The sequence below is a fragment of the Mercenaria mercenaria genome, chromosome 2, assembly GCF_021730395.1.
Source record: "Mercenaria mercenaria strain notata chromosome 2, MADL_Memer_1, whole genome shotgun sequence".
Classification (NCBI taxonomy): Eukaryota; Metazoa; Mollusca; class Bivalvia; order Venerida; family Veneridae; genus Mercenaria; species Mercenaria mercenaria.
Genome location: NC_069362.1, coordinates 45,257,498 through 45,273,740, shown reverse-complemented (window position 1 = coordinate 45,273,740; position 16,243 = coordinate 45,257,498). Strand labels below are relative to the sequence as shown.

Here is a 16,243-nt window from a genome sequence, read left to right as displayed (position 1 = left end):
ACCGTTACTTTGTTTAAATTTTGATGTTTTTCCGAGAATACTTGCAAGGATAAAATTACCGAGGCATACACCGTGTACCTAACTAGTCTTAAAGCCAACTCACGTGACTTCGGTACCGTATACACGGCAGATAATTTGTCATGTTTCCTCATTCTTTGACGGAATTTTATAAAATACAATGCGTCAAACTGAATTACACGACACATATTCTCTGCTATACATCCTCAGTATTTTAGGAATACTCTGCCGCGGACTGAATGTGTACGTTATGTGAACGCTGAGATCGAATTTCCCGCATGTGTAGTACCATTTTGTCACACGGGTGGGCCACGGATATTTCATTTCACTGGCGTTGTACTTCAATAAGCAACTATATTTTATTAAGTTATATGTTCTCTTCTTATGTAAACAAAATTTCGTTTTGAAACATTTTTTAAAAGACCGATTTGATAAACAGCGCCACTCCGGTTTTCTTTATGAGTTATCATTCGTGTTTGTCAGTCCATTTTTTTTCTTTTTTTTTTTTTGTACAGTCGGGTTGCAAAGACGATTTTCTGCACTTGTTTCAACTGGAGCCCCAACAAATGTATCATGTAATTTTTACAAATCAAGTAATTATAAAAATTATTTATATCGGTTTCCCGTGTGATGTCTCATTAAATGCAGTGACCATTTGTTTTTTACCCGTGATGAAACAGCCTTTTGAAATAAACCATCCGCCGGATTCTAAATAAAAGAAGTGGATCCCCGTCGAAAGGATTTGGATCCAGTCAGAAACATTTGGAAACCAGTCAAAAATGTTTAATACACTGCAGTCGGCTGTCTGCAAACATTAAAGTATGTGCCGCGCGAGCACTGATTGCGTCACATGCTAATTACGGACCGATTATCAAGGTGACAATCAGACCGTTTGACACGTTTATTGATTATCTTAGGGTGCGACCAACAATTTTCTGCTTGGCAGGTGATCGTGTATTGAGATTTCAGACCGAAATTTATACTTTTCTCCATTTTTACAGGACCGATTTTTTTCGTTTTTTCACTTCACGAATCGGTCTGAAAAGTCAAAAATCGGTCCAAAACCGACAAACCGGCAAATTTCCGAAGCCCTGGCAAAAACTATTGAAATGATTTTTCGAAAAATCGAAGAATTATCTAAGTACCTGTATTTTTCCTAGGTGTATGATTCCCTTGACTAGATACTTGGTGTGACTGTGTAGCTTCTTGTAGCTGTGACAGAATCTGTTTCCCACTTCTACATGACGAGGCATTCACCTCATGTACCTGTGGAGTAAATACTGAGTTACTAAAATTTCCTATCATTTTTTTTTCTTTCTTTCCAACAAAGTTTCTTCATCATTCTACTGGCAAATGATTTCAAGAAACCACAGAAATGAACCATTCCTTTATAAATACTTTCAGTTCAGCCCAAGTTTAGCAGTTTACATTTATTTAGTCTATCTTGAAGTCAGAAAATGTTCAGGTTAACCCTTATGAAATCGATCAAACATGCAACACAGACTGGAAAACTGTTACCAATTTTCTGCTAGAACAACAATAGACATAGACAAAGTATTTCTCTTCCTTGTGAAACCTGCGTACATTTTGTTGGTAACAAAGGACTCAACTGTTTGTTTTATTGTTACACTGATAGCTATGGCCATTTAATGACTTTCTAGCCTTACTGCTGGAGAAAGACCCATTTAGCTGTTACATAAATACCTTAAATCCTAATTCCAGGGCCAATGCATATACAGAGCTTGTCTTGCCACATCCATGAGGCCCTGACAAGAGCATAGTGTTACAAAGAGAATCATCATCATCACTATCCTCACTGTCCATGTCAAAATCACTGTCATCATCCCATAAATCATCAGCATCTACAAATACAATACTTCAAAGGTGAAAATCAAGAATACAAAGCTCTTTTAAGGTACTGTCAGGACAGTAATACTGACTTGCTGACAAATATTCTGTCATATTTGCCCATTCTGAGTAAAAATATATCTACTCTACATGGATGATTCCATCACGTGTTTAGTAACAGGGCTTTTCACCCTAATGTAACGCAAGTCAATTTCAAGCTGGAAAGCCATTTAATTTCCTCTAACTCTTAAAGACTTATGTTAAAGGAGGAAAAAAGCCATGCTTAGTTAAAATGCCTTTTTCCCAAAACTGACGATGGTGAATTTACCCATTTGAAATGACAAGTTCCCTCCCACTGAGCCATATGAAAAAGCCCTGGGTAAAAAACCCAAATCCGCTCAAGCTTTGTATTTCTTTGATACAAATTTTTTATGCCTGTAAAGTGTCTGAAGATACTGAAAATGTTTCAAAAGTAGTTATGTGTTGAAATAAAGGGCAATTTTATCATATAAGATTGTCATATAAAGTGTGCTCAAATGAAAATCATACCATGACCAATATAACCAATCATAACTTTCCAATTTTGTGAAATTTGAGGAGTATTTCACTGGACGGGAATTACTAGTAAGACCCGTGGGAATTCACACCTTCAGAAAACACCGGCCAACCTTAATCATATGACAATTAAGCTATGGTCTAAATGTCATCAAAATACTAATAATTTTTTAAACATCTTTTATGCACTTTACATACCTTTTTTACTTGGCAATTGCTTCCCTTTATTTTTCTTCATTAGTAATTTTCTAGCCTTTCTGGCTTCCCTGTCTAGTACATGTTTCCACTCTGTCAACCAAGTCTTCAACTTCTTCATTACGCCAGAGTTACCCAACACTTCAGCTGTCTTCGCAGGACAATACTTCTCTGTCCACAATAGACTCGAACCTAGTAAAACAAGACTATTAATGTGAAATCAATAATTTATATGAGGGACTAATTTTCATAGATTTCTTGATTCAGTCAAAATTTAATCCCATTGAAAAAGTAAAATTCCTACTTTGTTTTTGTTTTTTTGTTGGGTTTAAAGTCACACAGACACAATTATAGGCCATATGGCGACTTTCCAGTCTTTCATGGTGTAGGAGGACCCAGCTGAAACTTGTGAAAAAAATTGTTAATAAAATCTGACTTCTTGCCTCATCCTTACCTCATCTACAGTACAGTTATGCCTTTTAATATATTTAAAGAGATCCTTTTTCATGGAACATCTAAAACTTTTCCCTGTTTTCTTTTAAATTTTAAACTAACAAGAAAATTAATGGTATTTTTTTTTATATAAGTACATTCTTATTTTGCCACCTTAAAACTACTCTTTGCATAATAATGTAAACTCTCATTCAAAACTTGACAGGAATTCTTATGTTGAAACAGAATTATCTAAGTTAATGGAAAACAATAGATTCGCCTGGGATACAACTCCCTGACATCTCGATAGGTCATTAGAATGTTTTCCTTATGAGACAGTAAAGCAGGCGTTTTTATCCTACTGTATAAACAGGTTACTGTGAAATTATAATATTCATGAGAAACTAATTTTTGCTGATTTTGTGTTTTCATTCATTCTATCTTCAAAAGTTGAATTCAACAAATTCATATCCTCGTGACACTGTGTTTCGGCAAAAACCATGAAATTTTATGCCCACAAAATGAAGTAATTTCACAGTTTAAAAACATCCACATTTTGATGTTAGTCACACAATAAAAAGATTTAATTTACCAGTAACTTTAGGTTTATCTTCCACTTTGGGTTCTTCAACCTTTTCCTCCGTCTTTTCTTTCTTCTGTAATTTCAGGCTTTTCTTCTTCTTTTTCTTCCCTTGATCTTCATCCCCCTCATCAATGACCATCATATCTGTACAACCATCCAGTATACCTTTCATGTCTGTCTTCAACATCGACTCTAAATATGGAAGAGCAATATAAAACAAGAGCTGTCCGTAAGACAGCGCGCTCCACTATTCGGTGATTTGACAGTAAAATGAATATATGTCACAATAGGAGACCTCTATTTTAAAAGGAAGATACATCAAGGGGCATAATTCTGTCAAGAACACAAATTAGAGTTATTGGGATTGTTACCACACATGCAGATGATGATGGTAAAGATATATTTTGAGTTTCAAGTCATTATCTTATATAGTACCCAAGTTATGTCCAGAAAACAAAGTTTGTTAAAAAATTTAAGTATGAAAGGGGCATAATTTGGTCAAAAATACAAATCAGAGTTACGGGGATTGTTACCACACATGCAGATGATGATGATAAAGATACATTTTAAGTTTCAAGTCTTTATCTTATATTGCATTAAAGTTATATCCAGAAAGCGAAGACTGCAAAAAAACTTTTAAGTACAAAGGGGCATAATTCTGTCAAAAATAAAATTAGAGTTATGGGGTTTGTAACCACACATGCAGATGATGATTATAAAGAATTTTTTTTAATTTCAACCCATTATCTTTTAAAGTACCAAAGATATGCCTATAAACGAAGCTTTCCAAAAATTTTAACATGACAATAATTCCAAGTATAACAACTTTGTGACCTTTACCTTGGGTATACTGGGCCCAGTCCCTGCAAATATTTTGTTTGTATGCTGAACATTGCTTATGTGAACTTACAGTAATATATAAGCAATGGTAACAAAGATATGACAGAAAAACAAAGGTTGCCGAAAAACTTTAACCTTAAAAATAACCAAGTATAACACCTTGGTGACCTTGACCTTGGGTATAATGGGCCCAGCCCCTGTACATACTTTGTTTGTATGCTAGACAATGTTAATGTAAAGTTACAGTAAGGTATAAGCAACAAGTGAATAAAGTATTGCCATGCAATACAAAGTCCCCTACCGGAAGGCACCCAATTTTCTCTACTGCAGTATAACATAATGAACTGATACCAGTCTGTCAATAATGTATAAACAATATTGTACTATATATACAATATGCAATAACAAAACACCTGGATTAAAATTTGTATATAAAAAAAAAACCTATAGTTGTTTTCATATAGCATTTTTGGCCAATTATCAAAAAGGTAAGTTATTTATAGTAAAAAAAAAAAAAAAAAAAATAATTTTTTATACAAGTCCACATAAAACTCTTTACCACGTAGAGATAGGTCAAAATACACCTAAAAATTGGATGTAACGCATGTTGTACCACAGAAAACTGGTCTCGATTTTTCCCTACGGCCTGTAATAAACAAGTTACAATATAAGCTATTTACAGTAACAACAAGGGGACATAATTCTAAAAACAAGGATGCCTCATAGTGGTGAACATTTGTACCAAGTTACATCAAAATCCCTACATGCATGAAGAAGAAATGCTCCGGCAAAAGTCATTCTTGAAACTGGCATTTGACCCCTAAGTGTGACCTTGACCTTAGACCTAGGGACCTGGTTCTTGCAAACAACAATCCGTCTCATGGTAGCGAACATTTATGCCAAGTTACATCAAAATCTGAAAACATACTTTTTTGTTTTGGGACTGCCTCCTTTTACCGGAGGTATATTTATAGGGGAAAAAAGCCCTGAATACTTACCCACATACTCATATGTTGATCTGTCCTACTTTAGGTAAGGTTTCTGATATTTACCTGACTTAGGGGGAGGTTTTTCAGTTTCAGTCTTCATTTCCTTCAAAGCTTTATACATTGAGGTAACTGGATATGTGGAGTTGAAACAAGCAATTTCTTTCTGGCACAACTCAATCATATCATCTGGTATTGGCGCATGAAGCTTGAAATTCTAGAACAATGAAATAAAGTGCAGCTTGATTATAAAACCTGAAAGTTCTGTGTGATAACAAAACCACACTTCAGCAATGCTGAAACATGCATAAGAATAGAAAAATGATAAACAAGGGATTCATCTGTGTAAATATCTCGGCTAAACAATCAAACTGCTTGAATTAAGATACTGAAATTATTGCTGATTACATTCTAAGTAATAGAAAGAGCATTGAAACTCGAGGCTAAACGATTTGTACGAGGGGGCATAGCCCCCCCGAGTATAAATCGTTTACCCGAGAGTTTTAATGTTCTTTCTGTTTTGTATCGTAGCCATCCATATATGGTAGTTGTAGGCGTTCCACATTGCCATATACAGCAGTTCAGTGAGTACTTAAAATCCTTGCTTTACAAATGTGTAAAGCCCAGGTAATATAAACCAATGCTAGAGCAGAAAGCAATAAAATACATTTCGCTGTCTACTGTTACAGACATGCTGGCATACTTTTCTTTCCAACAGTGCAGTGCGGTAACTAGCATGCGGGTATTAAATACCTGCACACTTTTATTACCGCACCCTGTACTCGGAGTATACGAATTAACTGCACCAAATTTGTTAAGAAAAAACACCGAGCTATGATACAAGAGGTTTTTGTTCACAGAAGGAACTTTGCACAGGTATGACTCTATATTATAAAACTGTAAAACTACATTTTGTACTCCAAATCAGAAATGGAACCAGTGGTCTTCAGAATCCAAGTAGTGGCTGTTCATATTTCACGGCTACTAAACGCTAGCGCCACCACCAGATTGTGGTGATAAGGAAAAGAGCTATCGACATTTCCGTGGTGCAGCTATCGCCCGTTTCTACTTGTAAACACGTGAGTAAAATTTATATTTTATCTTGTATTTTTATTGATAGAATTTTTTTCGAAAATCGGAGAATGTAGTTCCGTGTAATAACACTTTTACTACAGGTTGGCCGTAATTTCATTAAAATAATATGCAAATTGTGGTGTCAGGAGCTTTTCTCCCGAATCTGACAGTGGCATATTTTCATATCGGCCAGTATTCGAACACCATTCCAATGAATTGACACACTGTAAGAACATACCTGTGCATGCAAACGGTGTAGAAATGAATTGCACTTATTCCCATACACCAAAGAATTACGAAAAACACAGTAAAAAGTTAAAACACGACTATTTTAGAAAGTGGTGGCGCTATCACTCAAGTGGTGGCGCTATACAGTAGTGGTGGCGCTGTTGTATATGATTAGTGGCTTTTATATATTTAATTTTGATATATGAAAATGTCTGTCTGCAAGCCACGGAATTTTTTTTACAATAATCGATGTTATCAACCTATCCCACACTATACCCAAATTACGTTACTCAACAAACTACATGTAGTAACCTTTACATGATCGCAAAATAATCTACATGTATATGGACTCAGATTGTACATCTAAGCTCTATTGATTAATCATATTTATTCTGGAATTGAAAATGTACTGTACTCACTTTTCAGAAAGAATTGTGAAAGTAAGGTCTTTTGTTTACAATGACATGCAAACGACGTATAAAAACAAAGGGAAGTAACTTTCAGAATCTTAATATAAAAAATAAATTCTACACTATCTTCAACTTATTTTCTGGACACAAATCTTTGTTTGAAATAAAGGTGTTGCTACTATTTTTCTTGACCTGAATTTTCTTACGTTTGTATTTAATGACAATATTTAAAGGTTAGAAATAATTCTACATTAACACTTTAAACAAAGGAAAATATTTACTTTGACTACAAGAGTCCCAAGGGTCTGTGAGTATTTTGTTCTTTTTTTTTCTTGGATAGAGAATGTTTCATAAAGGTAAATAAACTATGATCGTGTTTTTCTTTCATTAATAACATAATTCCTTGCAAGAAAATTATCAATTAGAGAATATTAGTGTTTGTTTTGGTCCGGATGCGTCAGCAGTTCGTATTATTGAATGCCGTAACAGCGCCACCACTACTGTATAGCGCCACCACTAGAGTTATAGCGCCACCACTTTCAAAAATCCTGGTATATTTCTTCTAACTCTAATTCTATTATTCATGGTGTGTGCGTATATAATTATTTATCATTTCTACACCATTTGCATGCGCAGGTATGTTCTTACAGCGTGTCTATTTATCGGAATGGTGTTCGAATACTGGCCGATATGAAAATGTGCCACCGTCAGATTCGGGAGAAAAGCTCCTGACACCACAATTTGCATATTATTTTAATGAAATTACAGCCAACCTGTAGTAAAAGTGTTATTACACGGAACTACATTCTCCGATTTTCGAAAAAAGTTCTTTAAATAAAAATACAAGATAAAATATAAATTTTACTCACGTGTTTACAAGTAGAAACGGGCGATAGCTGCACCACGGAAATGTCGATAGCTCTTTTCCTTATCACCACAATTTGGTGGTGGCGCTAGCGTTTAGTAGCCGTGTATTTGGTCTTTTTGACAGTTTGACCATAATCAACGTTGCTCACAAACTGACAAAACACTAATTTAGGAAATGTAAGATGGTACAAAGGATATTAGCAAAATTCATCTTAAAACTATATGACATTTACCTATTTAAAGATAGAATTTATGTTATTTATCATCACAATCCATATTTTAAGTCTTAGATAAATATTGAAAGACATACCTTCATTCTGTCAAAATCAACAGATTTATTTTCAATTCCGTTTATCAGACTTCCGGTAAATCTTGCAAGTGGGGGGATAGAGATGGGAATAATAACATGGCGGAGTTTCAGCTCAACAGGGCTCAAATCCCAAACATTAATCGTTCCAGTCTGTGATGATACAAGATCTGCAGGAGCCTATAAGAATAAAAATATCACACTCTAATCTGTTATGCCTGTGTTTTCTTTCAGTTATTTGCCCATTTGGGCTTTCACATTTACCAACACACGAAGGATTTAATACTGGTCCGACAAATCTTGGAATTTCAAGCAAATGTATTTAACCTAACTAGCCCAGCTAGTTCTCTTTGCACAATCACTAGCCAGATTTCTGACGTTAGACCAATGTTGTGCATCATTTATTATTATTATTTACTGAGGAATTTTACCCTGTAACAGAATATCCCACACATCCACTCCTAGTGTTTAACCTTTAGCCTGCTGGCGGCATGTGGTTCTGCCTATACAGTCAGTAAATTTCCAGCAAACACCCCTTTGAATAATAAATGATTGACAGACCAGTCCATTTTAGAAATTTAGACCCTGCTAACACTCCTTGAGTTAAATTTTGCCTCTAACAGTCAGGGGTGTAACTGTTTTAAGTTATGTAACCTATTTCAGTTACATTTTCAAGCATTTTATAACCTGTATAAGTTATAAAATATAGTTAACTCAGGTAAATTATTCAAAAAAAGTCTTTTTGCTGTTCTCACAAAGTGACCTTTATAGTGAAATTAGTAGCAAACTGTGGTTAATCGAATTCTCTTTTCGTCTGATCATGACCTGATAAGCATAATGGGATGTTAAGAGTTTTATAGCTTTAAAACTATTGCATAAAAAAATTTACTGCATAGCTGGAAAGATAAAAGGTCAAGGATTCAGGAAATAATTGCATTAGTCACATTCAAAATAAGGAATTGGCACAGGAGGGCTTTGTAATATTTTATGATAACTGAAACAAGTTATGAAAGTATAAGCAATAACTCAAATGGGTTATAAACTGCGATAACTTGAAACAGTTACACCCCTGACTGTCTAACCATATGACACTTATGGCAGCAAACAAAGACTCTATCATTTCGTGCTATGATACATCTGCATAAAAGTCATCCATATTAACAGTTTTCTTACCAGCTATTAATCTGGAATCAATACTTTCTGCCTTTAAAAAACTAAGAATTTATCATTGGAATATATATTCTTATTTAGATTAAAACAAGAACCACGACTTTCTAAGAATTTTCATTGTCTGAGACATTTGGTATTTATCTGATAACTAAACATTATTCAAAATGGCAAGCTGTTATACATCATCTCAAAGTCCCAAGTCATCAAAAAAGAAGGCAATTAAACTGTAATGCACTATTTACCTGTAGAACATGACTGGTTTTCGGTATTGGAGGATAATCAGCATCCACTTGTGAAGCAATCCTGGTAGCAGTCTGTTTTTGTAACTCTTCTGGTACCCCGCTCATAAGGAACTGCTGTCTCTGTTTCACCAGCTCTGGATCTAGAGGTGGTTTCTTGGGCGATGGCTCTGCGGGTTTATTCTTTCCCATTAAAAACATTGGGGCAAGTTTCATACCTGAAACAGAAATTACATCAACGTAATAGCAGAGTACAGGTGAGCCATGGTTCTAACATTTTATTTTCTGTGTATGTGCTGGGTTGGAGTGGTAATTAACAGCTGTAACTAAACCAATCTTCCTACATATCAAACTATTACCAGTCCCTCCATAATTTCCAACTCCTCCACAACAGCAGATAACAAACATATGTAAATACTTCATTGATGTTACCCATTGCTATTTTTCTTCACACTTTAAACAAATTATCATGTACTGACTCTATGGAACTGTTCAAGTTCATCAATGTTTACTCTTTAAACAGCAAAATTTTCCTAGTAATGACCAGGGCATGCTAATCTTTTCTCAATGCTAAGCTTTAAGGTTGATACATTTTTAACTGATTTTTTTTTTTTACTATCAATGAAAAGCAGAACTTTCGTAAACAGTTTTTGCCAAAATTATAAAAGGAAATAAACATCTTTTTTATTCATGTGTCCCAAATGACAAAATGTTTTGACATCATATGATGACAAAAACAGAATAAGTTGTTACCATCTACAGTACCTGTTTTCTTCGAAGGTGTTCTATTTTTAGATGGGCTACCAATCTTCTTCTTCACACCATCTTTCTTTGGTGTACTTTTATTATCCGCAATATCCGTATCTGTAGCTTTCTTTGGAAGCTCCCCTATTACTTTCTTTGACCCCTTTGGACGTCCCCTTTTCTTTACTTTCTTTGCACCATCTCCCTCATCCTCAGACGAAGAAATTACAATATTTTCCAAGGAAACCTCTTCCATGGATGCCATAACCCTGCCTTCTAGTCTAGAACTTCTACGAGTCACCGAATCTTCAGATGAATTAGATTCATTTCTCTTCTTTATGTCCTTTTTCTGCTTCTGCGATTCTTTCTGTTTCTTCAGGCTAAATGTTTCTTTGTCTTTCTTCATCTTATGCTTCTTAAGCTTTCCTCTTTTGGCTTTTTCCAACAGAGCAAGGGCCGTAGTTTGCTTCACCGTAGGCTACAAGGAAACAAATGAGCTGCACCTTGAGAAAACCACATAGTGCATTTGCGACCAGCATGGATCCGGACAAGCCTGCACATCCGCGCAGTCTGGTCAGAATCCATTAATTGCACTAGGCTTTGAAACCGAACAGCATAGATCCTGACGAATCTGCGTAGATGCGCAGGCTGGTCTGCATCCATGCTGGTTGCAAATGTATATGTTGGTTTTCTCATGGAGCGGTTCAAATTTTCTTTCCTTTTTTTTTTTGATTCGTGGTTAACAAAATCTATCATGCAATGAAAGCACATTATTGATATCAATTAGTATGCAATTACAAATTAAGAAGGCTTCCATTTAAAACTTTGTCAAAACCGTATTATGCTGAGATCAGTATTTTCTTAAATACAAATAAACATGAAAAGCATGCAGCCATAACTTGCAATCAATCTATTAATGGACTATAAAAGCATTTGCTTTTGGTAATTTTTTTTTCTCAAGTCTAAACATTAATGCAACAAGATTCAATAAATTTAAGTTAAATTCTAAGTAAATCTTGTTGCTTCAGTACACTAAAACTGATATATCTAATTAACTGTTACCTTGAGTTTTCTAACATTTAAACCAGACTTTTCAATATCTTCACCACTGCTGCTACTCTTTGGACACCTGGAAAACAATAACACACTTTTTATGCAAATAAAATGTCTATACAAAATCATAGAGGTGAAAAATAACTAAAAATATTCCAGCAAACAAACAGAGATAGGCGATTTAACAACTTTAGAGTTCATAAATATTAAAGGTCCATTACTAAGGGAAAGTGAGTTGGCAATTTTTTTCATAGCCAGTGCATAGACTTCTGCAAGACTAGGGCTGTAACGAGTATCCGAGTACTCGGATATCCACGAGTTTGACCAGAAGTTCGAGTACGGATATTCGTCATTGTCAGGATCGTTGGATCGCGATCTTTTTCATTAATACATGCAATTTGTAAAATTCTATCAATAAAACTATATTAAAGCCACATTAAACTTCTTCAATGAATTTTCCTGCACATCAGTCATCTAAAACGATTACAAGTTTTTAGATTCTAAACCGGATGTAAATAAATGTCTTAGGTAGAGTTAGCATCGGTCCTATTTTCGAACTAAAGTTAATATGGAATATGTCAAAACAGTGAATAAACATTTATCATTTAAGTAATTAAATTCAATAAAAATTTAGATACGAAATTTCTGTCCAAAGAAAATTTTCTTATCAAAAAATGCAAAACTGTTACTAAATATTGTGATTATTAACGACCGACGTCATATCGTTCATCTGCAAGAATGGCCGAACATTACAGAAGTCCACCCGAGAAACCTGACTTTAATTAATGAGCAAAACATTAAACATAGGTCAAAACTATTAAACTGAGCACTATGAGAACTGCAAAGCTTTGATTCCATAAAGAAAACTGTACAAAAATAACAAGCATGCATTTTTGTATCATAATAAGTTGTTGGTGATCCGTGGTTCGATCTGTGAATCGTCAGCCCCGACTCGCAGATCGGATCGAATCGCCACTTGTCTGACGATCCACAGCCCTATGCAAGACACTAAATAATGAAGATTGGCAGGTCAAAATTTACAGAAGGTCTTTGGAACTCAAAGAAATGTATGTGTATTATGTTGAAATTTCAATGAATCGACAGAATGACCCCCCAGGTCTTTTTAACTTTCTTCATACTTCATAGAAAAATAATTGTACATATACTGCGATTTATTTCGAATTTCTACATACCAACTTTCATTTTCCAATAAAATGAAATAGTTTCTGTGCTTTTTAAAAGAAATTAAAATGTTCACTTTCCTTAGTATTGGACCTTTAACCTGAAAATATATCTGTATGTGATTGAACTGCAAACAGCAATGGTTACAAAGCCATTAAACTTTAAATTTGATCAGAAAAAAAATCCGAAAAATGAAATTTGGTCAATCAGAACAAGAGCTGTCCATAAGACAGCCAAAGCTTGACTGTTCAAATTTTTGTCCCAGAAGCAGGAATGTTACTCTAAATGTTAAAATATCTATGGAATTTCAATCCAGTTTCTACATTAGTTTTTGAGATAGTAACTTGCAAGTGAAACTTGAACCAGGATTTCTAAGTCCAAACTGGGGCATAATTTAGCCAAAATACACGTCACAGTTATGGGACTTGATGCTATTACTTAGTTTTATGCAAAACTTCTACAAAGGAGTGACATCGATGCAGACACTAGAGTAAGTAAATAGCTTGGACTATTCTTTGAATAGGCCAGCTAAAAATGTACTTTATATATGCTCACCTTTTAAGCTTAATTTTGATGGGAGTCTTCTTATCTGCATCCATCTGGAAGGCCTCGACTTTGTACCGCTTTCTAAGTGACCTTCGTCTATCTCCGCTATCTGCCGATTCTGATCCCTCTTCCTCATGTTCCTCAAGTTTTCTCTTTGCTTTTCTTTTCTTAACATTTTCTGGTGTAGCAAACACTGAATTGTCGGTTGTATCTAGGTCTACAGTGTCTTTTCTTGACTTTCGCCCACGTTTTGGTTTTTCTGCTTTTTTCATGTCTGCCTCACATTCTCTTTGTTTCTCAATTTGATCAGATGTTGCACATTTCTTATTTGTTTTGTCCTTTGAGTCTTCTTCATCTGAATTTATTACTGGCTTTGAAACTGTAAGACCTGATTTGCCGAAACTTAGAGTAGCCTGAGTTTTCTTTATAGAAAATAAGCTTTTATCTGGCACATCAGTTTTGATAACTTCTGATTGTGACTCTGGTACCATTTTTTCAACATCAATTGTTTCCACATCCAATTCAACTTCTACTTCCTTTTTACTTTCTATTATTTCACAATCCATATCTTGCTCAGTTTCATTTGTAAGTTTAATTGGTTTTGTCAATTTTGAAGTTTTAGCCTTTCCAGTCTTTTTCGAAAGTACTTTTCCAGTTTTTTTGTTAACCTTTTCTCTATCTGGTGTTGAAGTCATTACTGTAAAGAATTTTTTAATATTACTTTTTTCTGAGATCGAGTCAAGTTCAGGAATATCTTCATCAGGTTTCCCAGAGCTATTAACGTTTTCTTCAGGAACTGCATCCTTTTCAGCACTAGACTCAGGCATGTTTTCAGTGTCAGATTCACACAAGTCAACACTGTCACCAGCATTTGCTTTTTCCATTAACTGTAGGTATTCAGTGTAAGACATTTCTTTCGTCTCGGCATGATCTTCCTTCTTTTCCTGCGTCTGTGAATTCTTACAATCCAAAGTCTCTGTAAAGTCTTTGTAAGATAACTGATTTGAATCACCTGGTACAGAATCTCCTTCTACTACTTTTTTCTTTGGTCTGCCTCTTTTAGGTTTTATGTTATCATTTTTCAACTGTTTAGCATCCTCTTTAATATTCCTCTCTTTCTGACTTCCATCGTTTACATCTTTTTTAACTACCTTAACAATACTTCTCCTTGTCGCTTTCTTACCATTTTTATTACATGTTTCTATATTTGTTTTATCCTGTTCACTTTCAGCAGAAAGCAAATGTTTGTCATTCTCTTCAACAATTTCATTCTTTACTGTATTCATTTCTGCTTTTTCAGAATTATCTTCTGACACCGCAATTTCAAGAACTTCCTTTTCCTGTTTTCCTTTTGTCTTGTTATGTTTATGCTTCTTTCTATGTTTCTTTTTATTTTTGTCTTCAGATTCAGCAGACTGAATCTCTTTCAATAAGTTAAGCATGTCTTTTCCTTTCAATGCACCTTTCTTCGACTTTCTTTTCTCAGTTTTCATCAGTTCCCCTTGTTTTTCTTTCTGTACTGTATTTTCAACCTTTTCCACTAATTCTTCTTCAGCCTCTTTCGAAGATTTATGAACTGCATTTGAAGATTCAGATTTCAAATTTTTCACCTTTTTATATTCAGCACTTTTCTTTATTTTCTTTGTCTTTTCTTGCTTAATAGTGACATGTTTTTCTACAGATTTTTCTTTTGTATCTTCCGTACTATTTGTTGCTTCGGATATTTTATCACTGTTTTCAATTTTGGTAACTATAATTTCTCCTGCTTTACAAGCATTACCTGAAGATATTTCACTAGCAACTTTATCTTCATTATCCTTCAGCCCAATTTCCTCCTTTTTATCAGTGAAGTCATCCATTCCTATTTTACAAGGTGCTTCAACATCATCAACATCCATTTCACATTCTTCCCCACTTTCTATTTTCTCAACTTCTTCATTTTCACCTGTTGCTTTTACAACTTGGCCACAATTTGTTTTTCCTTCCTCACCACTACCACCAACTTTTGGAATTTCTTTCACTGATTCAACACCAGGCACGTCATTGCTTTCAGTTTCTTCTTCTTTGCTGTCTATACTTAGTAGATTGCTTGAACTAGAATCTGATAAAAGTATTACAGAATCTGAAAGCTTGTCATCTGGTCTTTTTTCCTTTGATTTTCTATTCTTTTTGCGTTTCTTATCCTTTTTTGCTTCAACAGCATCACTGTCATTTTGAGAGTGTTTGAGTTGTAGTCCAGTGTTACTGTCATCATTACTACTTTCTGAACCTCTTTGTTTCTTCTTTGACTTTGGTTTACTTTCCCCTTTTTCAGTTTTGGTTCCATTATCATCAACCACTTCATTATTTTCTTTGTCGCTGTTAGTTGGGGTAGTTACTTCAGTGCCATTGACAATTACATCATCTACAATTGCCACAACATTGTCTTCTAACCTCCCTTCATCTTCTTGGCCTGACTTCCCAAAGAATTGTAACAGACTTTTCTGTCTCTGCTTTTCCACTTGCTTCTCAGGAGTTTTGAAGAAATCGGAAATCTTTCGGGTGTTCTTCCTTGCTTGCTCATCTAAGAAATCTTTTTTCTTCTTGGCAGACTAGGAAATAATACATGTATACATATTTTATAAATCTCTCATTTAGTTTAGCCTGAAAAAAGTGAAGTCCAGTGTTTTTTGAAAACTGATTTGGGAATGGGACTGGGCCATAAATACAACTGGAAAACAAGTGTTATAAAACTTCTAAATAGGGTCTTTTTTCTTCATTAAACACACATTAGAGTTTACTGAAGTTAATGATTAACAGTCATAATTTTAAGATAGTCTTATTAACGATCTTATAAATGACAAAAAACAAGAGCTGTCTCCATAGGATGACACATGCCCCCGATGGCACTTTGAATGAATAGTTATGGCCGATGTTAGAGTTTAGGACCTTTGACCTACGGATCTGGGTCTTGCGTGCGACACGTC

General features: G+C 34.7%; 1 protein-coding gene across 4 annotated transcripts in view; it reads right to left on the bottom strand.

The window, feature by feature from the left end:
- The window catches only part of LOC123562175 (ATPase family AAA domain-containing protein 5-like), a 47,777-nt gene that overhangs the window by 17,092 nt on the left and 14,442 nt on the right, over positions 1-16,243 (bottom strand). For all 4 annotated transcript variants that reach the window (XM_053536489.1, XM_053536490.1, XM_053536488.1 and 1 more), the window contains exons 3-12: positions 13,287-15,868; positions 11,559-11,625; positions 10,518-10,974; positions 9,756-9,970; positions 8,347-8,523; positions 5,524-5,674; positions 3,641-3,823; positions 2,620-2,808; positions 1,723-1,880; positions 1,164-1,284 (exon numbers count right to left, since the gene is read on the bottom strand). In XM_053536489.1, the coding sequence (XP_053392464.1) occupies positions 1,164-1,284; positions 1,723-1,880; positions 2,620-2,808; positions 3,641-3,823; positions 5,524-5,674; positions 8,347-8,523; positions 9,756-9,970; positions 10,518-10,974; positions 11,559-11,625; positions 13,287-15,868 (4,300 nt within the window). The remainder of the gene's footprint in view (positions 1-1,163; positions 1,285-1,722; positions 1,881-2,619; positions 2,809-3,640; positions 3,824-5,523; positions 5,675-8,346; positions 8,524-9,755; positions 9,971-10,517; positions 10,975-11,558; positions 11,626-13,286; positions 15,869-16,243) is intronic.